Genomic DNA, 27,430 nt, shown 5'->3' with positions numbered 1-27,430 from the left:
CCTCTAAATATTTTCTACTCTTGTCTATGGATCCACTTTGACCTCCTGGTGGAAAGATGTGGGTTTGAAAGGGCAGATACTCATCCCTGCTGGTAATACCTGCCCCTGGGACCACTCTTCTGATTCTCTTCACCTTCCTCTCCTTAACTCTGGTGAAAAGCAGAAATTGACCTTCTCAGGAGACAGAACTGAACACGTGGCCCTGTTGCGGAGACTGGCTCTGCAGCAGTTTTTCAGCATCCGCAAGCAAAGAGTTCTGGTAGCAACCTGAGAGCCAATCAGTAAACTGCAAGCCCTCAAAATGGGTCTACACTTCAGACGTCATCAGACGTCCAACTTTCAGATAAGCATCTGGTGGGAGTGGATGGGGGAGACAAGAGCACTTCAGGAAAAGCGCCAGACTTCCGCCAACAGCTTGGGGGCGGGGGAAAGACCTCGAAGAGGCAACTCCAGAAGCTCAGTAGGTAGGACAAGAAGGTACCAGTAACCCTTTGATGATGATGGTGTTGATGAGGAAAACAGCGGCGAATGTATCCCACAGCTTGCAAGGTGTTTCCTGCCCTAGGCAGGCAGTTTTCCTGGGCTGATTCTCTCTGGCTCTAACTACCCCAGGCAACAAACAGTGAACAGGAAAAAGCATGGGCTTTAGAACCAGTCAAGTTAGAGGAGTTTCTTCTACGTGTCTATGCAACCTTGGAGATTAATGACTGCAAACTCCCAGAGCGGTGCTCTGAGACCGTGCGGTGCTCTGAGACAGCGCAGTGCGTGAATGAGAAGGCTTTTTACTGGAGGGCTCAGAAACCGCTGAGAAGGGGATCAGACAAGAGTGGAATATAGCGTCTGGGACGCACTGCAGGCTGCGCCCGGATCTTGGCTGAATCTGACGCTCGGGGTGGAGATGCCCAGCACAGCGGCTACCCAGCGTGCGCCCAGCCCTCCCACCGCCGGCCGCGGCTGCCAGGAGGCCGGCCGCTGGCGGGAAGGGGTCAGGAAACCTCAGAGCCGCGCGGAGACAGCAGCCGCCTTGTTCCGCAGCCCGGTGGCTTTTTTTTTTTTTTTTTTTTCTTTTTTCGCCTCCCAGGGGCCAGACATCCCCGTCCCAGCACCGCCCACCGCCCTCCCCCCACCCCCGCGCCGTTTCTTTCCGCCCTGGCTCTGAAAGCGTTAATCCCGGACCCCAGCCCCACTCCCCCCCTCCCGCCCAAGGTTCCTAAAAAAGAAAGGTGCAAAGTTTGGTCCAGATAGGGAATGAATGATCAAAGCGAAGCCGATACTTCCTGTTGCCGGGACACTATATATAACGTGATGAGTGCACGGGCTGCAGAGACGCACCGGAGCGCTCAGCCGCCGCCTCCGAGCGCCTGAGGTTTCCCGGGGACCACAATGAACAAGTTGCTGTGCTGCGCGCTCGTGGTAAGTCCCTGGTCCGGGGACGCGGGCACCGGTGCCCCGGGCGCCTGGGGAGGCTTCTCGCCTCCCGGTCTCCCGACCTCCCCGAGGACTGATGGGGAAAAAGCTCGACTTGCTTCCTCTCCCAGGAGAGATTTGGGGTCAGGTTGGAACGGGAGACCTCTTTCAAGCTGATTGGGCTTCTCCTAGGGGGTCCCTTTACACTGGAAAGCTCCTGCTGGGTTTATGGAGAAGAGACGAGCTCTGGACCGTTTTTATTTGAATGATTTTTATCCATTCTCTTTATTGCCTTTCTTCATCTCAGATGGTTCATACCATCTTTGCTCAGTTAACCTGAGCATCATCACTATTATCATTATCATTAGCAATAAAGTGGTCTCTTAGAATCAAGATAAGTTGGGAGATGTCAGTCTTCTTAAAACTATTGTAATTAGAATAAAGTTTGGATGCGGTGAATATGATATGATACATCATCAGGCTCATTCCCCACTTAAGGAAATGCTATGGGGAAGTTTGAATAAGTGGCACCAGAGAAAAGATCACATACGCACACACATTCTTTACTGTGCAGTTTAACATTTTACTAACTTTTTATTATCAAAATGGGATATTTCAGTTCTCAATTTCAACGTAATATGGAAAATATTGGTGAGATAATGTTAATTAGGTTCTAAAATATATTTAAATAATTGAGGTTCAGCACTAAATAGAGCTAAAAGTTATTTTACACATACAATTTGGAAAAGAAGGAATCTCTGTAACTATTAGCTTCTTTTTTTGTTTTTAATTTGGATTTTGACCAATCAAATTAATAAGATTTGTATGTAGATTATTCTATGACCAATGGCTTATTTCCTTTATGTCACTAGAGTGTGGAATGCATTGAGACATGAATCAGACATTCATGAAAGGATAGGAAAATCCATATTTAAGCCACATATGTGTTTTGGAAGTTGTTGCAGTAACTGCATAAATATCAATGTCCAACCCACAAAGAGTGAATGGAAGGCTAGGAAGTCTTCCAATTAGTTCCTGGGATACACAAACCTAAATAAGTAAATAAATAGCAAAGTCACTAAAGAAAAGGTAGATTAACAGGAGTCCACACTTAAGTGTGCTAATCTTATGTACCACCACATATAATACCTATATGTGTATGTGTGTATGTATATATGTATATTATATATAATAACTCCACCAATATGGAGAGTATGGAGAACTTTTTAAAAAGTGAAGTTTTATTAAAACAGGACACGTATAGAGAATTGCACAAATCATAAGTGTCTGAGTTTCTCAAAGTGAACACTTGTGAGCCAGCACCCAGATCAAGCAACACCACATTACCAGCACCCTAGAAGCTTCCTGGGCTTTCTCTCTGTCACCACTACGGCTGTGGCCAGAGGAATCAATATTCTGACTTCTAATGCCAGAGATGAGTTTTGTTTATATTTGAACTTTATATAAATGAACTTTATGTACTTTTTTGTATCTGTTTGCTTTCACTTAAGGTTCTACTGTGAGATCGTCTCCAGTGTTGGATGTACAAAAGCTCATCCATTTTCATTGCTGTGTAGTATTCCATTGTGTGGCTACACCACAATTGACTTAATCATTCTAGTTTTTGGCTAGTATAAATAATTCTGCTATTAAAATGGGTACCCTTTTATTCTTCCTAGCCTTTTATATGCTGTCAAAGATTTAATCCATAATAAACATATTATCAGTAACTTTTAAATTTTAGAATTTCCATTAAATAATATATATACTTAATAATAAGTGTTTCAAAATAATAAGTAGACAAATGTTTTGATATCTGGTCTGTATATGGATGAAGATATATATTTAGATAATACAGCATCTACTAATGGTCGATGATACAGCATTATCAAAAGAGAAACCTTTTATTGTCTTGAACACAGTAAATACTTTAAATAGGACTGATTTCCCTTTCTGTAGTTTCTGAGATGGACTTTATTTTATAAATAATTGAAAAAAGATACCTTGTACTTACACATGAAGAGTCCAAATGCCCTTTTGTAAACACCAAGATGTAGTTCTAAGAACTGGAAGCATTACAGCTATTTAGTCCTTTGTACCAGGCACGCCACTAGGCATTAGGGACAGAATGGAAAACATGGACACGATTTCTGTCCCCATGGACCACAGAGCCTAATGGCGAAAGCAGATATTGGATGTATACAGTAAGAATAACAAAAGGAGAAGCACTAGGTGACTTGGGAACATAAAAGATCCTGCCTTCCAGGACCTCATAAGGAAAGTTGCTGTGCAGTGGTTATGAGTTTGGTTATTTTGGATCAAAATTCAAATACCAGTAGCATTGCTAACTTGATAAAAGATTGTGTGGCAATTTACATCTCTCTTGAGTTTTAGTTTTCTATAAAATAGAGATAATAATATGCACACATGCAAGATAACCACATAAAGTTCCTGTTCCATATTAACACTAGCTTCTAGCCTTATGCTCACAGATAACTGTAGGATGCTCTAGACCCAAGTGAATTACGTAAACCAAGTGCTGACAAAACTCATGGGAGGGAGAGATGGCCACCAACTATTACCTTGAAAGAGCAATAGAATGTTTCACTGTTGGAGATCAAATCAAGGCATCCTGAATCTAAGAAGTGGAAGAAGGTAAAATTGTGAGGCAAAGTACAATTCTAGATTCTTTTGTGAGAGCAGAGGATATGCCTGTAAGCAAGCACTGAGGGGGTGTGGTCATTAGGACTAATGCCATAGTCATGGGCTTTCTGGAATGCTCACTGATGTAGTTCACTAGAGACCTACTCTGCGAGATGAGGAGTTCACATCACCAAGTCATTTCTTTCATGGTTGCTCAAGGAGCCTCCCTAGACTGGGAACTTCCCGGTCTAGGCCTAGATTTTAACTGGTGGCTGAAACGTCCCAACATGGAGCTCTAGAACCATCCACTGGCCTTCTCAAAGCTAAACTCTGAATTAATGTGAGACACTAGGGCTTGGGGTTGGGGGGTGGGGGGAAGCACTGGGGGGTAGTGAATGTTTTGACTCCGGACAACTGCCTGATGTGTCCGTCCTCCTTTTGCTGTTGTTTGTTTTGGTTTCCTTCCCCTCCCCCAGTGGTTGAGTATATCTGTCTAGCCTTTTTGTTTGTTTGTTTAAGAGAATGATAACTCTGAAGTTTTGGAGTCTTGAACTGAGTTTACTCATTCCACAACAGTCCTGAACCTCTGTCCCTAGCAACCTTTCTGACCTCTATCACCCATGAACCGTCAGCACAATTCCTAATTTCAATCTGGTCTTTAATTTTACTTCTTAGGTTAAAACCACAGTTGTCAAATTCCACTGGTCAGGGAAGAAGGCTTTCTGTGCCAGATGTTTTAGCCACTTAGTTCTAGAAGCAGAGCTATGGCAGTGTCTATCAAAGGGGCGCTAAGCACACACTCAGATATTCTTGCTCTCCTATCCACTAACTTGCCAGCTGGGTTTTGCTCTAAGCAACTCTCAGCCTCCCTGCCTGCATGTTCCCTTTTTGTGAAAGCTTTCTGTGAAAAGCATTATTTCCTTTTGCATCTCGTTGACCAGCAGTATTTCCTTTAGCCGGAGTTTCTCCTTTGCAGCCCCCCAAAAGAGGACTGGAAAGTGTATTTCAGAGAAAGAGTAATTTTATAAAAAATTATGTTTGCATTATTCAACGACTTACCTAATGATGCTTGGCTACCCCGATGTTGTTTCTATGGAGCAGAGATGCCAACATTCTCTGTGTATTTGAGTGTCTTACCCTGTAGAGCAGTAGCTCTCCATCAGATCAGACTTCTTCCATTCACTTATTAAAAAAACCATTTGTAACAACTCCCTCGCTCTCCTGAAATGAAATTTAGAGCACATATATTTTACCTACATACAGAATTTTTAAAAATCAATATACTGGCATAACTATACTATAAAGGAGAAATAAAAAGAAAGTAATTTATAATAAAATAAACTTCACTAGAAGACTTAGTGAAGTAATGTTATATTAGCATCTTTACATAGAATTGCCATGAACAGACTTGGAGGAACAAAGACGGGAGCACACGTGTCACATTGGGGTTCAAAACCAGGATCAGTCCTGGCTTTGGTGCTGTGATTTTTTGAATGGAGGACAAATCTCGCTAAAGTTTTAAACAAAACAAAGTACAACCCTCTATCAAATTTTATGTTGTTAAATTCCTAGAAAATTCAATATGTATAAAAATCATGGGAAAACCACTTTATATATATATACATATGTATACGTGTTTATGTATATATATTTATATATATTTACATATGTGTATATATGTGCGCATATATATATGTGTGTGTGTGTATATATAAATATGTAAAATGGAGTTCAAATCCAGGCTCATATGATGATAAATGGGTTTGCTTTTTTTTTTTTTTAACTTAGATCACTTGTATCAGTCAATAGGACATTTGAAAGTATGTGGGACATGGGATTATTCTTGATCATTGGGGACATTTAGCAGCACATAGAAACTGTGACAACAGAAATCACCCACAAATTGCCAGAACTTCTAGGGGATAGTACTACAACTGTGGTAAACAAAATATGAGCTCTTTGCAAACATAAATTTTCATCTGATTCATATTTATAGCCCCCAGGTCTGCACAGTGCCCGACACTACATGTGTGTTTGCTGAGTCAAAGGAGCTATGGTGAGATTTGCTGGGGTGTTTGTATAACCTACCAGCAATTTCCATGGATATCCCAACAGAATGTAGCTTACTATCAGAGATCTAACATTTTAATATTAGCTTTGATCTCTTTCAAAATATAAATATAACACCCTACCCACCTGACCAGTATTTTAAATATTCTTTTGTCCATTTCTACTATGAAGATACATACCAATAACATCGTGGAGGTCCATTCTTAAGAGAGCAACAAAAATGAACCAGATTTATATGTATGCCCTTGCAGGTGCTACCTAACCTCAGCTGAATCCCCTTTTTGACCTTCCCATCAAGTGTTCATTCTTGGTTTGATAAATTTGATACATTTGTAAAATATCCCAATGGAGATGTCAAATAGTCATTTGGATTCAAAAAAGTTCAGAGCACAGGGGAAGCCTGGACTTGAGATAAGAAAATCTGGGTCATGAGCATAGAATGGGTTTTTTGTTTGTTTTTTCTGTTCGTTTGTTTGTTTTTAAGCCATAGGGAAGGATATTTCACAGGGCAAGAGAGGAAAGGAGGAAGCAGCTCCAGAGTACATTTCTGATATTGATAGGTAAACAAAATGCAAATATGAACAGTAATAGCAGCCATGTTTAGAAAAGAAAACAAAAATCAAAATAAAACTTAGCAACCCACAAGAGCAGGAACTAGTCAATCAGAAATCCTAGCAACATCTGTAAACTATCTATGCAAGAAGAAAGAGTGAGGTATAGCCAACTTGAAATACACACGGTATTTTTATGTGACATGTAATTAGTTTTTGGAACTCACTACCACAGAATATTTATTTTGGGGTAACTAGCATAGAAAGTCTAAAAAAAGAATTCTTTTAGACAGTTGTAGGGATAAGAATAGTGTTACAACACATTAGGTAAGAAGCTGTGTGGTACCCACTCCCTCTCACATTTACCTGGCCTTGCTAAATGAATGTTCCAAAGGCCAGAACAGTCTACAGACACACTAAAATGGTTTCTCTCAACTACAAGGTGACATAACTTTCCAGGTGCTTGGGTAGGTTTTTTTTTTCACCCTAATTTCTCAGAAGCACCTGAATCAGCCAGACCATAAAGGGATAGAGGATGCAGGAGGAAATGAAAGGTCACTTCTGAAGGTCATACTTCTAAAAAAGTAGTGTGCTCCAAAAAGCCCTGATTTATTACTTTCTTATTGGGATTTAAAAAAAATCAATATCTTTAGTACAATAGTTTTAATACTGTGAAAACATTGTTTGATTTCCTTGAAGCATCTTCTTTAAAACTAAAAAGAGTAGCCTTAGGATTTTCACTACAATTTAGTGTGCACCTTAGAAGCATTTTCTATAAGAGCCTCTTAAATAATTAACTTTAAAGTAGGAAAATCTGTGTCAAGATGAATTTAGATTTAAAACAAGATAGTAATTCATCTAAGCTTTGTGACCGCCTTTAGTAAATTCAGTTTTCTTCTCTGGTCTTTCAACCCCAAATCTCCCTTGCCATGTAATGGTACTTTCTTGTTCAAAAAAACTATTTTATTCTTAGAAAATATGGATATCAAGACCTTATTCTTTAGAAAGCCCCCCTCCACCATCAGTTGGCATCATCACCAACACCAACAAAAGTAATTTAGGAATTCATTTGTGGGGTGTAATGACAGTAAGAGCTCACAACAGCAGACAAGAGGCAAGGGATCTTACTTCTCAGTTTTGCCTTAGATTCTGAGGTCCAGTCAGTGACTTCACTTCTCTGAGTCTTACTTTATTTATCTCTAAAATAGGGGTGTTGGACCAGGTGATGTGTGAAAGGTCTGCTTTGGTTTTAAGCCTTTGTCATTAAAAAATGAATCAAAAATTTTTACTATATACCTGCTAATATTCCAGACATACAAAGATCAAATGGACTTAGTTATCTATGAAAAAAGTATACCAAAGAAATTTTTTAAAAAAATCTATTTTGTTGCAATTGTCAAAGTTTCTTCTGCCCAACTGGTTTCATTTATAAGAAATTCTGTTTAAATCAATGAGGTCACAAGAGGAAGCAGGTTCAGAGAAGTTAAGTAATTTTCCCTAAGGTGACCTGGCTGAGAAGTCTTTTCTGTCCTGTAGGAGCTTCCATCTAGCAGCTGAGTCCAGTGAAAAATACCCATAAAGCAGAGCCAAGCTTCTGGGTTCCTTCAACCAGAGTTCTCTTCTCTGCCGGGGTTCAGAATGTCCTGGGATGCGGCTCAGTGTCATATCCTTTTGGTCAAAGTGATTGCAATGTATTTTTTCATCCTTTTTTCAGCGCCTCCTTCAGCTGGAGGGGGTCACCATGTTTCTGTCTTTGTTTTTCTCTGTTGAAATTAAATGTCCTGGCCTCCTTACTGGACTTGAATTCTAAGTCCAGACCCATTAGGGTATAGAGAATGAGGCAAACACTTTATATTTTAGCTCGTTATTAGAAAAGTGCAATCCTAGGGAAGCAAGAGCAGGTGAAAGAAGAGTAAGCAAAAAAGAAAGGAAGGCAACTTCAAGGGGGTGCGTCACTGAGAAGCCGCTGCTTAGTATAAAGTGCAACTGACTGCTCAGTCTCACAAGACCATCTTCCAGAGAGGCTGTGTGAACTACTGCATTCCAGGACAGAAGACAGAGAAGAATTTATTCACAGGGATAAATGACAGATAGATAGATAGATAGATAGATAGATAGATAGATAGATAGATAGGGGATGGGATGACATGGATGGATGGATGGACGGATAGACAAAATATAGATCTTACTGAGTTTTACATTGTGTCATAGGTGATCATTTATATGCCTATCTCGTTAGTAATACTGCAGGTTCCCAGGGGGAATAGTCAATTGCTAAAGGCTTAGGTTCAGACAAGATTGGACTTGAATCCCAGCTCAGATGGGTACTAGCTCTGTGACTTTTGACAAGTCACTCAACTTCTCTGAGACTGTTTCTTCATCTATAAAATGGGGTTAATACTATTACCTCAGAGGTGGTTGGAGGGGATGGAGGACAATAGCATGTGAAGAAAGGGCTCAGTATAGAGCCTATTATATAATGATGTTATAATATACTAAGTTATTATTATTCAGCATATCACCCAGGGCTTCCAGTATGATGTTTTGCATGTTGTAGGCACAAGATGAATGTCTACATGCTTAAATCACATCCTGTTTTATTCCATTTCCATTTCTAGTTTCTCTTCCATTTCATAACCACCATGGCTGTTTTTTTCTAACTTTCTCTCACCAGCTGCCCTTGACCATATATAGATTGGGCTTCAATCTAGATCATTAGCAACCAGATTGACTCATAGGATGATGTGAGCAATGTATTATCTTTGAGGAAAGGTAGATATAAAATGGAATTTAAAAATTGATATTCAAAAATATCAACATACTAAAATGTATTGCCCATTCTGGGCTCAAAATGCCAGGGACTGTAGCTGGAAAACTGAACTAGTGATATCACCCTTGTGCTTGTCAAGACATAATTATAAGGAAAATTGCAACCAGCACTGTTGTTGAGTTGAAATGTTCAGAACTGATGCTATATCTCAAATCTGGTGATTTTAATAGAAGTCCAAAAGAAGAAATATTAAGATCTGAGATCCAAAGTGTGGGAGATTTCTATACATCTCCCTCGGGAAGTTTGAAGTGTTTACCTGCATTACAAGTTCTTTTGTTTTAGAGATTCTCTCATTTATTTGTTAATCTATCAAATGTTAATTATCTGTAAAACTCCTCTGAAGCAGCACAAGCCTCATAAGCAAATCTGTTCTGACAATTCTGGTTGATTCCAAACATAAACAAGGTACTGTTAATTAATTTAAAAAGCCTCCAGACAACTAAAGGAAACTTCTTGAAGGGAACTGACAAAAACACATTTAAAGTTAAGTTTTACCTGGAGACAGTTCTTCAGCCCCAAGGGAAGCAAAAGAGTGTAAAATTCGGCCCAGTGATTCATCTAATAAATCATAATTGCTTGTGTTTCCTTTCTCCTGTTTACCTAGCAAAAGCTGTTGGCAGCAAATCAGTTCCTAGTAGATGAACAGATTTAATGCATTTGCTCTACATCCTTACCTAGAGACCTAATCCTGGCTATTGTGGAAATTATTAAGCAGTGGTAGACCCTCAGGTGGGAAACTGGCAGCAGGAGATAAACCTCTCAAATGAGCTACCCGCTTTTTTACACATTTACCTTTAAAATAGAAGCTAAATACAAATGGAACAGTACATGCAAAACGCCAAGCAAAATGAAAGATGCTTAAAAAAAAATCTTCCTTTAAGCAAATTCTGTCATCACTATCATTTTACAGATGAGAAAGCTGCAGATTTTGTCCTTGTCCTTGAAAATTTTTCCTTTACATGGAGGCTATTTATCTGTGTCTGTAGAATCACCAGTAATCCTAATTACACATAGTAGGTACTCAATATCTACTGAATTGAATAAAATTAAAATAGATATATTGAATACTTGCTATGTATAAGACACCATGCTAAGCATTTAAGGTGTATGGAAACATATCCTTTTCTATCTGAGCCCTCTAAGCCAATCTGTGGAACTGCCTTGCAATATTTTACTCAGACCAAGCAAGTGATACAAGTTGGGAAGATACTGAAACTGATTTTAAAAACAAGTCAGAGATGCTTTTTCTGGAGATGATTAAGAGTAGGACAGATAATCGACTCATGGCATATTTTAGGTGTGTTACTCCCTACTGAACAAGAAACTTCAAAATGTCTCCTAAAATGAGTCTAATTCAAAATGTCCCCCATTTCCCACCTCCTATGTAATTAGCATATGTAATAATGACTCACTCTTGTCTGGAATCTTATTCTTTACCAAGTTTATTTGTGTCCCTTTACTAATTTTAAAACAACTGTATAGGGGTAGATAAAATAAGGATTATTCTCATTTTAGAGGTAAGATAATGGCCAACGGTTATTAAGCTGGTGGTTGAACTGAGCTTGGAACCCTGGTATGCAGGTTTCCACATCAATCTAATGGATCTAAAAGCTGTATGCTCTTAAGATATTATTATACATTATCCATTTAGCATTCTTCTTGAAACTTTCTGTGATATCCCTACTTTTTCCCCCCTCTTTTTCATGCCATCTTGCAAAGGTCTGTAGCTTTCAAAGGTTAACATTTTAATCTTTTTTTGCTTATGTACAATATCCTTGGGTAATGCCATCCTATTCTCTGTTTCTAGAGCCATTTATGTGTTCATAACCCTGAAATCTGTGTCTTTAGCTGTGTTTCTATCCTGAATACCCAATACATGTAGTTAAGTGTCTACTCGACATCACCCCTTGAGTCTCATAGTTGGAAGATCCAAAACTAAATTCACTGTCTCCCTCCGTAACTGTTTCCTCCTTTCCTGCTGCTGGTAATGAACGGCAACACCACGTATCTAGTAGTCAGAATTCATGGGCATGTTCTCTGCTCTTTCTAGTACCTCCCTCCCCATGCAATAAGCTAATATATCATACCTATCCCTTCCTCTCCTCCTTACCACTGTCTAGTTTCAGCTTCTCCTCATTTCTGACCTGTTTCTCTATTGAGCCTTTTCTTGATCCTCTTTTTCCTCTGTTTTACCTCCAATTGTTTTGCAGTGATTTATGAGTATTTTACATCAGCCTAGGCTTTTGGATAAATGTTCTAGCAAACAGGAACATTAACTTATCCAACCCCATTGCTTAGCAATATTTCCAGAGCATAGTAATTGTTTCAATAAGTGTTCACTGAATGAATGAATAAATAAATTATTTAAGGAATGGAGGAAATAGGAAAGAAGTTACTACACTATAAGACTATAGAAAGTCAAGTAAACTAACCTTCACAGGAAAAGAGGGTTTTTTAAAAAAAATAAGCTTTATAGTTTATGCTACAAGAGATCTTTAGGAAACTCACCATGATATATATCCTGAATGTTTCCTTTCTTGGCTAAGATGAACTGTAAAATACTATGGTTTCCAAACTGACCAGAAGTTTGGCTAACTCTGGATAGTCCTCAAATAGTTTTCTGCGGCAAAGATCATGACGAGGGATCACAAAAGGAACTCCCAAACCAAGTAGTTATTTCAAGCTTTGTGTGGGCTCCTTTTAATGAATTTTCCATAAACGGAAACCCACTGGGTCACTCATGGTTCTGCATACCAGAGAGAGCAAGTCCAGTGGTATGCGACTGGCTGCATTGCATCATGCAAAAATAAATTTGCTGGAGGAAGTGTATTCTTGTATCCTTTAAGGAGAAGCATACACTGGTAGCCTGCTGTAGTGAAATCACTTGTCATCTAAGAAATTTCCATCTCAGTAACTTTGGATAAGAGCTAGTCTTAGCACAAAGAAAGAAAAATCATCAGTTCATCTAGACTTTGGGAAGGCTTTGGTTGATCTTCTCACTTTCGTGATCTCCTAACACTATGCTCTCGAATCTGAATGAAAAGTTAGCATTTTAGGGCTTACTTTTGGACTATGCATGAAGGCTATAGCATAAGTTAGAGCATTTAGCAAATGTTAAAGCATATGGCCAAACAATACTATTCTATGGTACATGCTCTGGGTTTTAATTCTGCCTCTACGAATTACTGTGACCTGGGATGGTTGGCCATTCTAAGACTCATTTTGTAGCTTGTGGAGACTTAATGATGATAATGGTAAAACATCATAAAGTAGGTACCAACCAATGTGTTATAAGGATTATTTTTTAGTTCACCGCCTGGCACAGAGATTTAATGTGTGTTTGTTAGAATGGAATAGACAAAACAGAATTCTACCTTCATATTGCCCATTTTTCTTTCCACTACCATATAACTCCTAAATATGGGGAATTTTGTTAGCAATTTTATGTTTGGGTCTAAGAGTTATGTGATTAATTGAAAGATCAGTTAAAGTATTTAATAATAAAAATGACATACCTATATGTTAAATATTTTATTTTGACTTAAAACATTTAAATAAACATTCATTCACCTGTATTTTGAGATATAGTCAAGGCCTTTCTTAGAATCTGTGTTGGCTACCCGGAGTCCCATGCTGTCTTTCTTACAAAACCCTTATCTAAAATGTACTGCCCATCCATTTCAGTTTTGGAACTTAAAAAGCCATTTTTGAAATAAATTGATCATATACTCCTTCTGGATGTTTTCCCCATTTTGTTTTTGCAGTTGTCTCAGCTACCTCAAATTCTATGGTAGGGTTTTTTTTGTTGTTTTTTTGTTGTTGTTTTGGTTTTTTTTGTGTGGTACGCGGGCCTCTCACTGCTGTGGCCTCTCCCGTTGTGGAGCACAGGCTCCGGACGCGCAGGCTCAGCGGCCACGGCTCACGGGCCCAGCCGCTCCACGGCACGTGGGATCTTCCCGGACCGGGGCACGAACCTGTGTCCCCTGCATCGGCAGGCGGACTCTCAACCACTGCGCCACCAGGGAAGCCCTATGGTAGGGTTTTGTTGTTGTTTTGTTTTTCCATGCCTCATCTTTATCAAGTCATCCCCCAAGCATTCAATTTACTTTTCATAGAAAAATAACTTTTTCACACCCATATTTACTGGTTGACATAATATTTGAGTCTCCTAACTATAGTTACAACTATATATAGACACATACATACAATGCGCATCAACAGAGTCAGCAGCAAACATACAACTGACTTTTTTTTTTCCGGTACGTGGGCCTCTCACTGCTGTGGCCTCCCTCTCCCGTTGCGGAGCACAGGCTCCGGACGCGCAGGCTCAGCGGCCACGGCTCACGGGCTTAGTCGCTCCGCGGCATGTGGGATCCTCCCGGACCGGGGCACGAACCCGTGTCCCCCGCATCGGCAGGCGGACTCTCAACCGCTGCGCCACCAGGGAAGCCCCAACTGACTTTTTTAAGAGAGCAAATGGGAGTTGGAATGCTAAAGGAGAAGGCATGGCTAAGAATTCAGCGTGCTGGGGCAGCCCAGCACTGCGTCGAAGAGGGGCCCGCGCTCGCCGCAACTAGAGGAAGCCCTCGCACAGAAAGGAAGACCCAACACAGCCAAAAATAATTTTAAAAAAAATCAACCATAACCCCAAACAGACGGGCCTCTTTTACAGACAGCACTTTATGCTTCTGCAGAGACACCTATGTACGTGTCCTAGCTTTTGCAGATATTCATCAGTGGTTATGTTATGCACTTCACAGAAAAATTTATTTTTGAACTCTTCTTAGACTTTAAATATTATCAGCTGGCAAAGGAGACAGAGCCAATGTTAAGATGGTCTGTCCTCCTTTGGCTTCTTCTTCATTGCTTTTCTAGGAAAGGCAGAAGAAAGTTAGAGAGAAGACTGAGATGAAGAGCTTTATTAACTTTGCCCATCCTCTGTCCAGTAACTGGTTCCAGAAATTCAGTGCAGGAATTGGGGCTAACCAGATAAGGAGACTCAGTATCCAATATTGGCCACACAGAGTTCTGTCTTTTTACCAAAGTGGAAAATTTTCAAACAAAACACAGAGGCCCAATGGAACTTGCTGAAAACTAGTCTGCAGTTCCTTACGGCTTTCCGATTTTTAAAAAATATATACGATCATTCCATGCGGGAGCCGAGGAGAAATGACCTTCACCATTATAATTGCTCTCTAATCCTTAAGTCAACCTGATTTATTTATTTTTTTCTCTGTGGATTCGTTTCACCTAAGCTTCCCTGTATTTTGAAGAGATGGCAACTAATTTCCTGAGCATGGTTTCAGGAAACCAACAGTGTCATTTCCAATTGCCTAGAAAAATACAAATTGCATCAGTATTCTCGGTCGGGTCTTGTATTTGTACGGCTGCTTGTCGTGAGGAACCCAAGCACCATCGGTGGGGTTTTCCCATCTCATCCTCATCACTTCTTGGTAAGAGAGAAAAGGGTCAGCCGATGAGCAAATGAGCCATGTTGGTGTGAGAAGGGGAGGTGATGGGAAGTCAGGTGGGGGTAAGTCTCAGGACTGCTAGCCCTACCAGGATGGGGCTCCCTCAGCAGCAGCAAGCAAGACAAAGGCATCCCTATGGACCTCTGAGCTGAGCTTCTTGAAAGAACAGAACCCTCATAAGTGGCTTTGCAGGAAATTGAAAGTGAACATCAAGAGAAAAAAAGCATTTTTCATTGCTTTCCTGTGTCTTTGCAAGTTGCATCAGGAAAACTTCATTCCCTAGTGTTGAATATTTTAGAAATATGTGAGCCAAACCCACACAGGGGCCTTGAAAAATATAGCATATGATTCGAATGACCAAGAAGCAACAAAGTCAGTTCATCTTGCTTCATTTCCTTCAAAACACTGGCCGTTATTTGTAGTTATTTATTCCTTTACTTCTATGTTCTCTGCCTCCTCACTAGACTGTGGGCTGTTTGAAGAGCATCTTTGTTTTGTGTGCCACCATATGCTAAGATCTTCTACAATGCCTGGTACACAGTAGATGCTCAATAGATATGTGTTGAATGAACAGATTCCATCTATTTCTGAAAAATCCAGACCAAACCAGAGCTTTCACTCGTTACTCGTCCACTTCTTTCTCCTAATGTTGACCCAGTTTATCTGAGCCAGTAGAAACCCCAGGGAAATTCAAGAACGTACTTTTCCCCAAAACCCTCGGGTCATGAGGGCGTCCTGAAAATACCACCGAAGCAGCCCTGGTTTTGCACTGTATTCTACTTTTTGTTGGTTAGGAGTCCGTTACATCACAGCACTCTGAAAATTTCTCTCAGTTAAAAAGTCCATGGCCCTAGGTGAGATATTTTATTCCTTCAATCTGGTTTATCAGCTCATATTAGGTCCAGACATCCCTGACCCTTGTCATGTCCCAATAAGAAGTGAACAGAATTACTTATTAAAATGCCCAAATGCTTATGAAAAAAGGCCTTTCTTTACCTTTGTTATTCCTCTTTCAAAAGGGAGTGCTGTTTCCCTAGCTTGGCACACTTTTTCCAGGTCAGTGGGTTTCTGTGAAATTTCCTGAGTTCTGCAAAGAAGAGAGTTTGGAAAAAATTATTGTGTTTCGCCTGCCACCTTCCCAAAGCCTGAGAACAGTCATTGTTGATCCCTGTACCAAAAACAAACAATAAAACCCAAACAAACCACCCCTACGCAAAAACAACACTTTTTCTTCTAATTAGTGTGAAGAACTACTTCAGTTCCCTTGAAGACCTTCTGAGATCTAGACTACAAGACAGAATACCCATTTGGAGCTGCCTTCCCAAGCAGCACTCTTGCCTGCCAACTCTTCTTTCTCCTATGCACATGGCTCTTTGGCCATTATGGACAGAAACTTCTGAAACCCTGCCTCCTCCCTGAAGTTTTTCCCAATTAACCTTAAGAGAGGTGGTCACTTAATTTTCTAGACATCATTCACCTATGAGATTCAAGACTGCACCATACGATGTTACGGAGGAAATATGTCTTAAAATTCTAGGAATTTTCCAGTAGATTACCAGCTGCACAGAGACAAAGATCATATCTTTTTTCTTTTCTTTCCTTTTTTTTTTTTTTTTGCTGCATTGGATCTTCGTTGCGGCGTGTGGGCTTCTCATCGCAGTGGCTTCTCTTGTTGTGGAGCATGGGCTCTAGGCCCGCGGGCTTCAGTAGTTGGGGCACGTGGGCTCAGTGGTTGGGGCTCACGGGCTCTAGAGCGCAGGCTCAGTAGTTGTGGCGCACGGGCTTAATTGCTCCGTGGCACGTGGGATCTTCCCAGACCAGGGATGGAATCCATGTCCCCTGCGTTGGCAGGCAGATTCTTAACCACTGAGCCTCCAGGGAAGTCCAAAGATCATATCTTACTCACCAGCATATTTCTGGTATATTTCTGGTAGGCATGCAGTACAGATCTGTTGCATGAGTGAATGAATGATCAGAATGTCTGTAATCACCAACTGTTTACTTTACCATATGTTTGGAATCATTACATCTTAGAACGGGAAAACGAAAATATCATCTCGTCCTAAATATGCTACTGTGACCACCCCATTTAAAGTTTGTAATCCCTCCACCTTCCCCTCCATATTTCCAATCATTTTTACTTGATCATTTTTTACAACACTTATTTTCTAATGTATAATTTATGTGTAATTTGTTATTTATTTTCTTACTCCCCCAGTTGGAGGGTAAACTCCATAAGACAGAGTTTATTGACTATTTTATTCACTACTGTATCCCAATTGCCCAGAACATAGCCTGGGACATAACTATTGTCAAGTGAATAAATTATATTTATTGAGTATGGGCTCCACACATGGGAATCACAGCAGTAGATTTTTCAGTCCCCAGCCCCCAACTTCACATCTGTGGAATCAGAATGTTTAGGGATATAAATCTCAGGAATCTACATGTTATCAAGGTGTCTAGGTGATTCTGGTATAGCTGTGCTGAAACCACTAGTTCACCCAACTCACTAATCTAGCGATAATCCTGAAGCCCAGGGAGGTAAAGCGTCACTCAGGGCACATGGGTTATTTAGCAGTGCATCTAAGTGTCATCATTTCTATTCTGATGAGCTTTCCACTGCAGCCATCTATGAGCTAGATTTACTTAATAGGTTTTGCTGCTATTGCCATCTTGGTCTTTGAGATTAAGCTACTTAGAGGCAAGAATTATGGCTTCTGAACTCACTTTCTGTGGTTGTAGCTCAGTAGGCAGACAGGGCATGAGGCTTCAGGTATTAAAGGACTCTTTGAGGTTAATGATGCTTTTGCACAGAAGAACCACCCCATTTCCATGCTAACATGCCACGATTTCCCTTTCTTCTTCTAGTTCCTGGACATCTCCATTAAATGGACCACCCAGGAAACCTTTCCTCCAAAGTACCTTCATTATGACCCCGAAACCTCTCGTCAGCTGATGTGTGACAAATGTCCTCCTGGCACCTCCCTAAAACAGCACTGCACAGCAAGGCAGAAGACCCTGTGTGCTCCTTGTCCTGACCACTACTACACAGACAGCTGGCACACCAGCGACGAGTGTCTGTACTGCCGCCCAGTGTGCAAGGAACTGCAGTACGTCAAGCAGGAGTGCAATCGCACCCATAACCGCGTGTGCGAATGCGAGGAGGGGCGCTACCTGGAGCTGGAGTTCTGCTTGAAACATAAGAGCTGTCCCTCTGGATTTGGAGTGCTACACGCTGGTATGCATCTGCTTCCAACATGCGGCCAAATTCATTAGCATCACACAAAGTCAGGTAGTAGGGAAAGGTGAAGGGAACACGTTTGTCCTGGTGACATTACAGGACAGCAAATTGCAAAGGTAATGGAACCTGCTAGGTATGTACTATGTGTCTGGATGGCTGTCAAAGAACCATTCCTCAGAGGAGCACTTTGCCACTAAGGGGCAGTTTAGTTACAAATCTCAAATGCAGCAAATCACTCTCTAATGAGATGCATGATTGATTGCTCTTTCTTAAAGGGACACACTCCGAGTTGCACTGTTTATAGCTGAGCTATACCTCTGTGTTTCACTTCGGCATGGAGAGCTTCAAACTGCAGTGCTTTCTGACAATCATCAAAAATGTTAATTGATGCCAAGAGAGTAATTACGCTGATATTAATGAGGCTCTGGCTTGCTAACAATGAGTAGTTATAATTAATTATGTAAGAAATGAGAATGGCTAGGGGAAATGCAGTTCATTATTAAAAATGAAGCTAGTTGTTCCTTCGGCATGGCAGTTGAGTGTCTGGGAGGATAAAGACGGTAGCAGCATCTCTTCAATGAGCTTATTCTTTTTCTTAGACACAGCAGACTGTCAAGCCAAGACTAAGTACTTGTCTACAAACAAAGTACTTTCTCTTTTTGCATTTTGAATAGCATAGGTTAAGGCCAGTGTGCACTGAACTTTTTAAAGTTGCAACCCACTTTTTTTTGTTTTTTGCTACGTTCACGAAGCTTCGGTATAGTCTGCATGTTCTACTGGCCTGGGAAAATTAAGAGTATTCACTTACTTTTCTAGAGGAAGCAGTAATTGGTATAGATTCCAATTACACAGTCTGAAGCAGTGTTTCTCAACCTCAGCTCTACTAACGTTTGGGGGCTGGACAATTCTTTTTGTGGGCAGCTGTCTGGTACACTGTAGAGTGTTTAGCAGTATCCCTGGTCTTTAGCCACTAGATGCTAATAGCACTCTTCCCCCAGTTGTGACAACCAAAAATGTCCCAGATATTGCCAAATGTCCCCTGGATGGCAAAATCACCCCTGGTTGACAGTCATTGGTTTTGAGGATGCTAATTATTTGTAACTATTTTGACTTTCAGAAGTTGTAATATAGAGTCTAAATTATTATACACATTTCAGGTTTAAAGGCCTACAAAGGAAACATATTCAAAAATCGAACTACTAAGTTTCCTAAGTTGTGAATTTTATAAAATTAATCACAGAAGGTGCAAATTGCATGACAGTTCCCTAAAATGCCTCTAGTGTGAGTATCTGAGGAAGAAACTGGTGACACTTCTTAGCTTCTATTGGATGATACTTTGGGACTCAAAAGCTAAGCCAAGATGTAGAGGGGGAAGCCCATCCAACAGAAACAGATCCATTTAATTCAATTCAGTAATTTACATATGTAGGAAAATTAATTAAGCAGGGGCTATGCAGCTTGGAAACTAGAAAGTTTTGAAAAATAATGGAAGTAGTACGGATTTTTCTCACATAAGCATGAAAATGTGTTTGTAGAACGAAGTAAGCAGGCAGCCAGAAGACTGAGTACAAAGGTACACCTTTCTGAATTTACTTACTGCCCCCTCCCTAGAAACCTACAAAGGAGTTCCTCATGGAAAATACGAGGTTTCCAGTCCAAAGACAAGGCGAGATTCTGTAGTGTTATATTCTAAAAAGTATTTAATCATCAGTCTTTGTCGTTGTTGTTGTGAAGCCAGATTGTCTTCTCCTCTCCATATTTTACACTGACCCTTGAAAACATGGGTTTGAACTATGCAGGTCCACTTGTATGCACGTCTTTTTTCAATAGTAAATGCTACAGTACGACACGATCACAGTTGCTTGAATCTGTGAATGCAGAACCCGGCTACAGAGGGCTGACTATAAAGTCATAATGGGACTTTCGACTGTGCAGACTGTTGGCGCCCCTAACCCACCACTGTTCAAGGATCAACTGTACTTCATCCTGTTAGCCCTGTAATTCTTACGTAATTGCTTGGCTAGCGTGGTGAGTTCTCCACCGAGAAGCAAAACTCCTCTTGTCATTCTATTTCACATTTTGCCGGCCAGATTGTACTTTGTATGTTTCTGTTGATATTAATAAGGCAAAATCACTTACCTAGATGGATACATCTTTTTATAAGAAGTTCTATCAATCATAAAAGAGGGGAGTCATTTTCAGAAAGGTCATTACATAAAGCCTCCAAATACATTAAGAAACTCTCCTTCCATAATTCTTGGATTCCTCTTGGTAAAGAACTTTAAAGGCTAAATTACCTGAAAGAATGTCTTGTACCTATGACTTCCTCATTGGGACACATGAGAACACCCAAGCCATCGACATGTATGTGAAGAATGACAAGATTCTTCTTTGTGCAGTTGGCAAAGGGAGACTTGGATCCAGATGTCCAAGACCATTTATCCCCAGAATATTAGCAATGAAAGAATACCACGGAATCTCTGTCCAAATACCTCTGCTTATGATATTGTAGAATTTGGTATCAAGTTGGATCCCATTTAAGGAGAGGAGTGTAGCAAGAAAGTACTTTAAAAAATAGACCTCCTTGTAAGGTGATTCCTAAGATGATATCACTGCAACCCTGGAAATGGCATTTAACATGTGAAGGTTTCATGCACGGTTCCCCCTTCTCTTTTTTTTTTTTCTGCCAACTGTCTGTCATTTTTATTGGTCAATGCATCATCAATTCCTTTAGAAAAGAAAGAAGCCAGAGTTGAAACTAAAACCGATCCATTGTACTCTTTTTTTCTGGTTTTGGTAAAGGATACAATGAGATGGGAGGTTGACAATTTTAATAAATGAAATTTATTAACTTTCTGTAGCTTTCCTTTGGCCCTTTAGTATTTGGTATCTTGCATCAGCCAGAATTGGCCTGTAAAAGCTACATTTGAATATTAAAGTCTAAATCTGTTCAACTAGCTTACACTAGATGGAGGTATTTTCATATGCAAGTACACTGTAATGTATGATCTACCCGGACATAGAGTCATGGGTTTGAAGATATTTATTTTTAATAGCATCTTTAGTTGTTGACTGCTTCACGTTTTCCTGCCAATGATTTCCCCAAATTTATCAAGTATCTTTCCACCATGAAATAAAATGCCCTTACAGTCACCCTTCCCTGAATTTTAATGACTGTGCTCTTTTCAGACTCAACAGTTTAAGCAAATGGTATATCATCCTCCATTTACTATGTAATTGTAGGCTTACGCTTTTGAGTCTACAGTCAACTTTATTGCCACCTTCAAAAGTTTATTATAATGCTGTAAATTTTTACTTCTCAAGGTTAGCATACTTATGAGTTGCTTCCAATTAGGATTCAGGAAAGAAGGAACTTCAGTAGGAACTGATTGGAATTTAACGATGCGGCATTCCATGGGTACTGATTTCAAAGAATGATATTACAGCAGTTACACAGCAGTTATCTTCATGATTTCCCAGGAATAATTGTGTGGAGAATATGGTTGACAAAAAGATCTTACTGACAGTTTAGCACAGGCAGGACTAATTGAACATCATACCCTTCTTTTCTTTCCTCCTCAATTTTGTGCTTGTAGGTAACAACAAAACACATTTGTGTTTGTATTACAAGTAGGGGAGACTGCCTAAGGGGCTAACTCTCGAAGTTTTGTTCTGTCTAACGAAGTGAAAAATGAAAATGCCTCAAGTTTTGTGCAATATAATAGTAGCAGTAAAAACCAAGTGAAAAGTCTTATCCAAACTCTGTTAAGATGGTATCTGCTGCGAAAGTATTGGAGAAGAATGTGCTAAATGGCTTGGTATTTTCTGTAGGAACCCCGGAGCAAAATACAGTTTGCAAAAGATGTCCAGATGGGTTCTTCTCCAATGAGACGTCATCTAAAGCACCTTGTAGAAAGCACACAAATTGCAGCGCATTTGGGCTCCTTCTAACTCAGAAAGGAAATGCAACGCATGACAATATATGTTCTGGAAACAGTGAATCGACTCACAAATGTGGAATAGGTAATTATGTTTCAAAATATCAGTCTTTGTACCACCTCTGAGTTGAATACAAGACCCTCCAGCGCTTCTTAGTCAAACTTATATTTTCCCTTTCTTGAATTTTAACCAACTAAGACTATTCCCTGTGCGTCATCGCTAAAGCCACAACTCAAAATCTTTCAAAAAGTCCCCATCTTCTCACAATCATGCTCCAAACCCTGACTTTCACACTTGAATCAAATGTTACCCACAGAGAACAGGGTGGTGTAAAGATTTTAAGGCTCGATGATCAGAGTCCAAATTGCAGAATTTTTTAAGCTATGCATTTCTATCACTTTTAAGAATATCTGTATTATTAGCCAAAGTATAAATTGGCAACAAAGAAGCACAGTGACATACATAGATGACAAATTAGAAATGCAATACTGGCTTTGTTACCGATGGTATTACTGCATCTGTTGCATGGAAGTTCTAAGTTCCTGTACTGTACTTGTCTTAAACTCTTTATTCAGGAAGGATCAGTAGCGCCAAGCTCAAGTTACCTGAATGTACCTCATGCTGGTGATGGCACTAATCAGGTTGCTGTCCTCACCTTGTCACTCCTACCACCACACTCACCTCAGACCTTCTACCAAGGACTCATCACACCGAGGAGGATCGACCTTTTAGCATTTAATCAGCTTGACTCTCCCCAGACATCTTTTTGTGCGACATAGAAGTATATAAAACATAGGAATGTGGGTTGGGAGATTGAAAATTCAAACCCAGTTCCAACATTCTTTCACTGTGTTGTAAAAATCTTAGATAAGTCATTCAGCTTTTCTGCTTTCTTATTAAATGATGGAACGAGGGAAGGGATAGTAAGAAGGGTGACCTCTAACATTCTCTTTAATTCATTTATACTTTTATTTCTATCATTCTTTGAGCACTTAATATATGCCAGGCATTTTTGTTACATGGGCTTTAATCTTTATAAAAATACTGTAAAGTTTGTTCAAGTTAATGTATGAACTTGAATGGCAGAGTCAGGATTCAAAGCCAGATCTAATGAATCCAAAAACAAACTATTAATCCCTGGGATATACCAACCCTACCCAGACACTCAGGCCATTGCACTCCTTTTCTAAATGACATGTTTTTGTGTCTGATTATTTTCCCACTTAATGGACGCTTATACCTCTGTATCCATCTTTGTTCCCAAAGGTAAACGATGTGTCTGTGTGTGTGCAGAAAATAATACACTATTTCAGATTACTTTTCAAGCTCCCTTAAAGACAGTGATTTGACGTTGATCTTGAAGTAACCTGTAGACACCAGCTAAACCTTTAACAATATTTCATAGTTACATTAAAATATGTTAATGTATATATTAACATATATATACACATTATGCTATATAGAATTTTTGCTGTAATTTATTTATAGCAATAATACATTCTTATTAGACGTTTGTTAAACTCTCCCCCCACAAGATGCTCTAAAAGAACATTAGAAAGGACATAAACCCAGTTGGATTGGTGATCTGCCACTAAGACCAGGCAACAGAAGATTGATTTTACTCAAACTTCTTATTTTAGCATGCAATATCCTGGAAAACTAAACTGTGTTGGTTTTTATTATTACTATTATTATTATTATTTTTGTCCCTTAGACGTCCAAGAATCCAATTATTGAGTAAATCTTCTTGGTTTTCCCACCTTCCTTTAGACATGACCCTGTGTGAGGAGGCATTCTTTAGGTTTGCTGTTCCTACAAAGCTTACCCCAAACTGGCTCAGTGTCCTGGTAGACAATTTGCCTGGCAGCAAAGTGAACGCAGAGAGCATAGAGAGGATAAAACGACGACACAGCTCACGAGAACAGACTTTCCAGCTGCTGAAGTTATGGAAGCATCAAAACAAAGACCAAGATATGGTTAAGAAGATCATCCAAGGTATGGTAACCTGAAATAAACAACTCGATCAGCAATCAGAACACCTGTTTATCATACAACAGAGACAAGACTATGTACCTGTTTAGTTGTGTGGATGATGTTTCCCTTTGGGAATTATTGTTGGACTGAAAACGTATTCATCAAGTGATAGTGGATATGCTATTCCTAGAGCAGTCATGTGAGGTTTTCTTCTCACCTCCTCTACTCCCCAATTTCTTTTTCAAGTGTCTCTCTAAAGGGAGAGATAATACATTTCAAATGCGGGACTAGACCTCAGGACATCTGACTCTGGAGCCCCTTAGCATTTTTGGAGCATCCCTTCTGGCCTATCCAGAAGTTTTTTTAACCACTTTAGATCTTACTTTGCATTTCTACCAAGAAACTATGTTGTATTTATGTGGTAATTCTCTCCAGAGAGCCTCTAAGTGTCTTACAGGTATCCTCTCATTAATCCTCACAACACAGCCTATTTTATTTTATTTTATTATTTTTTAAAAATTTATTTACTTATTTATCTATTTTATACATATTAGTGTCTACATGTCAAGCCCAATCTCCCAATTCTTCCCACCACCACCACCTGCCACTTTCCCCCCTTGGTGTCCATATGTTTGTTCTCTGCAACTGAACACAGCCTATTTTAAGATTACCCTTTTAATAGCATGTGTTATGAGGATTTAATGAGATAAGGTCTCTAAAGTGTTTGAGCTTCTTGGAGAAAAGGGCTCAAAACCAAGTACTCTCACGTTTTAGATTTTTATAAAGACTCTCCTTTAGAAAGTCTGTGTTTGTGTGTGTGTGTGTGTGTGTGTGTGTGTGTGTGTGTGTGTGTGTGTGTGTGTGTTTGCGTGTGTATTATGATGGGAGAGAATCGGAGGGGAAAAGGAAGTAAGTTTCATCCAGTGTGGACTATAAGCTTTAGGATACACAGTAGAAAAAGTTCGGACTTTAATTAGCATTGGGAAGACATGGCAGAAAAAATGAGGGAGCGTTTTCATAATGCAGACAGTGTCAAGGAGAAATCTATTCTGCTCTTCACATGTAGTTAAGTGACTGAGGAGTCCCACACAACCTTAAAGCCTCCAACATCTGAAACTGAGGCAACAGATTTTAGGCGACTAACAGCTTTAATAGTTGAATGGTTTCACTTGTGCAAAGAGTAAACTTGTCTTCTGTTTTTGGCAAACAAAATGTATTGTTTGAAAGTATAATTAGCCCTGAAGCAAAAAGAGAGGGAAGGAGAGAATCAGAGACTGTCAGAATTGGAAGGGACCGAATTTCCTATTTTATAAATGAGGACATTTCAGCCCAGAAAGATGAACAGACTTGCCTTCGGGCCCACAGATAATAAATGACTCATGTCATCAATAGAAACGTTATTTACTCCCTCTTATGTTATGTCCTAGCTCATTACTGAAATGTTCTCCAGGCCATGGGTATCCTACTGTTCTTTGGCCTCATATTATTGGGTTTTCACGGCTCCTCCTTTGTGCTGATGATCTCCTGGTGCTATTTATTAAAGACTGTTTGAAGGAGCTAATTCTTCAAATAGCACATATATGGGGTATCAGTTAATGAAAGTTTGTAATATAAAATAGCTAACTCTGTGTTTTTCCTAAAAGGTTACACTTTTAATTTCTCCAAATTTTCTTAGAAAACGGTGTGTCTGTAGTTTCCCACTGTTATTTTCCAAATTTGGGCTTTTCACAAAGCTGTGTTGGATGCCTAGACTATAGGAAGCATATTATCCTAGCGTAACACAAAATAATATTTAACTCAGTTCTCAGAAATAACTAGCATTACTTCAGCCCTCCCAAAAGGAAAGGAGGAGGTTATCCTTAAAGTTATGAAATTCTGAGGCACCTCCTTTCACCTCAGGGTAGTTTTACGGTGGCTTTAGATGGATTACGTGAATGTCTCTGGGCTTTTGCTTCACGCAGATATCGAGCTCTGTGAAAAGAGTGTGCAGAGGTACATTGGACACGTGAACCTCACCTTCGAGCAGCTTCTAAGGCTGATGGAAAGCTTGCCGGGGAAGAAAGTGACGACAGAAGACATTGAGAAAACAGTGAAGACGTGCAAATCAAGTGATCAAATCCTGAAGCTTCTCAGCCTCTGGAGAATAAAAAATGATGACCAAGACACCCGCAAGGGCCTGATGCATGCCCTAAAGCACTTGAAGACATACCACTTCCCCAAAACTGTCACTCAGAGTCTGAAGAAGACCATCAGGTTCCTTCACAGCTTCACCATGTATAGATTATATCAGAAACTATTTTTAGAAATGATAGGGAACCAGGTCCAATCATTAAAGATAAGCTGCTTATAACCGGAAATGGTCACTGAGCTGTTGCCTCACCATGGACCAGATCCAATAAATTGAGTAAACTGTTTCTCAGGCGCTTGAGGGGGGTACAACGATTTCTTTCTCATCACCAAGGACTAGATTTGGCCACAGGGCCTGAAAAGAAACTATGGTGTGGAGAAAGAACTCACATCTCCCCCCAAAGTTTAATAAACCCCAAATCATTTATCCAACTAACAGATTTGGTCCAATACCTACTGACTATATTTTTCCTTGTTACTGCTTGCAGTAATTCAACTGGAAATAAGAAACTAAACTCCATTGTGCCTTACTAAACATGGGAATGTCTAACTTAAATAGCTTTGAGAATTCAGCTATACTAGAGGCTTTTATTAGAAAGCCATTTTTTTTCTGTAAAAGTTACTAATATATCTGTAACACTATTATAGTATTTGCTATTTATATTCATTCAGATATAAGGTTTGTACATATTACCATCCTGAAGGGAAACTGTGTAAGACTTAATTTTCGAAAGAAAAAAATATATATTCTGTTTATTATTATGACAAATGAAAGAGATAAAATATATTTTTTAACAGAATATTTGTAACATTTCCTAATAGGTACTGCCATTCTTCCTGTGTAGAGTATTTTTGTAATGTACTTTTACCTGTGTAAAATGAATTATCATTTTATAGAAAACGCATTATAGTCAATTGTTTAATGTTGGAAAGTGTATGAAATATAAATTATCTGAATATTAGATGCTCTGAGAAACTGAATGTACCTTATTTAAAAGATTTTATGTTTTTACTATATAAACAACATCATTAAAGTTTTCAAATTATTTTTCATCGCTTTTCCACTTGCTTTTATGTGAATGGGACACGAATGGGTCTGAGCTTTCACAATTTTCCCTTTCTTTTATCATCAGGACCATCTGGGAATTGTTAAAAATGAAGATTCCTGGACCAA

General features: G+C 39.6%; 2 protein-coding genes across 16 annotated transcripts in view; one reads left to right on the top strand and one right to left on the bottom strand.

Annotated features, from left to right (window-relative positions):
• Positions 1-27,430, bottom strand: part of COLEC10 (collectin subfamily member 10) — a 432,701-nt gene that overhangs the window by 142,139 nt on the left and 263,132 nt on the right. For 2 of the 15 annotated variants that reach the window (XM_067017927.1, XM_067017929.1), the window contains 3 exons: positions 23,981-24,160; positions 15,969-16,059; positions 5,110-5,271 (listed from right to left, as the gene is read on the bottom strand). The exons of 6 other annotated variants lie outside the window; for them this stretch is intronic. The gene's annotated coding sequence lies outside the window, so the exon portion shown is untranslated. Of the gene's footprint in view, positions 1-5,109; positions 5,272-12,009; positions 12,037-15,968; positions 16,060-23,980; positions 24,161-24,228; positions 24,383-26,145; positions 26,266-27,430 lie in introns of those variants that run through there. 7 more of the 15 variants (XM_067017930.1, XM_067017931.1, XM_067017932.1 and 4 more) reach the window with 7 other exon arrangements.
• Positions 346-27,309, top strand: TNFRSF11B (TNF receptor superfamily member 11b). Its single transcript, XM_059042778.2, has 5 exons — positions 346-1,413; positions 17,844-18,213; positions 22,048-22,239; positions 23,926-24,150; positions 26,091-27,309. The coding sequence occupies exons 1-5, from the start codon at positions 1,384-1,386 to the stop codon at positions 26,477-26,479; spliced, it is 1,206 nt and encodes a 401-aa protein (XP_058898761.1). The 5' UTR covers positions 346-1,383; the 3' UTR covers positions 26,480-27,309.

This window comes from Kogia breviceps, chromosome 17 (genome assembly GCF_026419965.1).
Source record: "Kogia breviceps isolate mKogBre1 chromosome 17, mKogBre1 haplotype 1, whole genome shotgun sequence".
In the NCBI taxonomy this organism is placed as follows: Eukaryota; Metazoa; Chordata; class Mammalia; order Artiodactyla; family Physeteridae; genus Kogia; species Kogia breviceps.
Note: the sequence above shows the minus strand (reverse complement) of the source record. Positions and strands in the feature narration are given on the sequence as shown.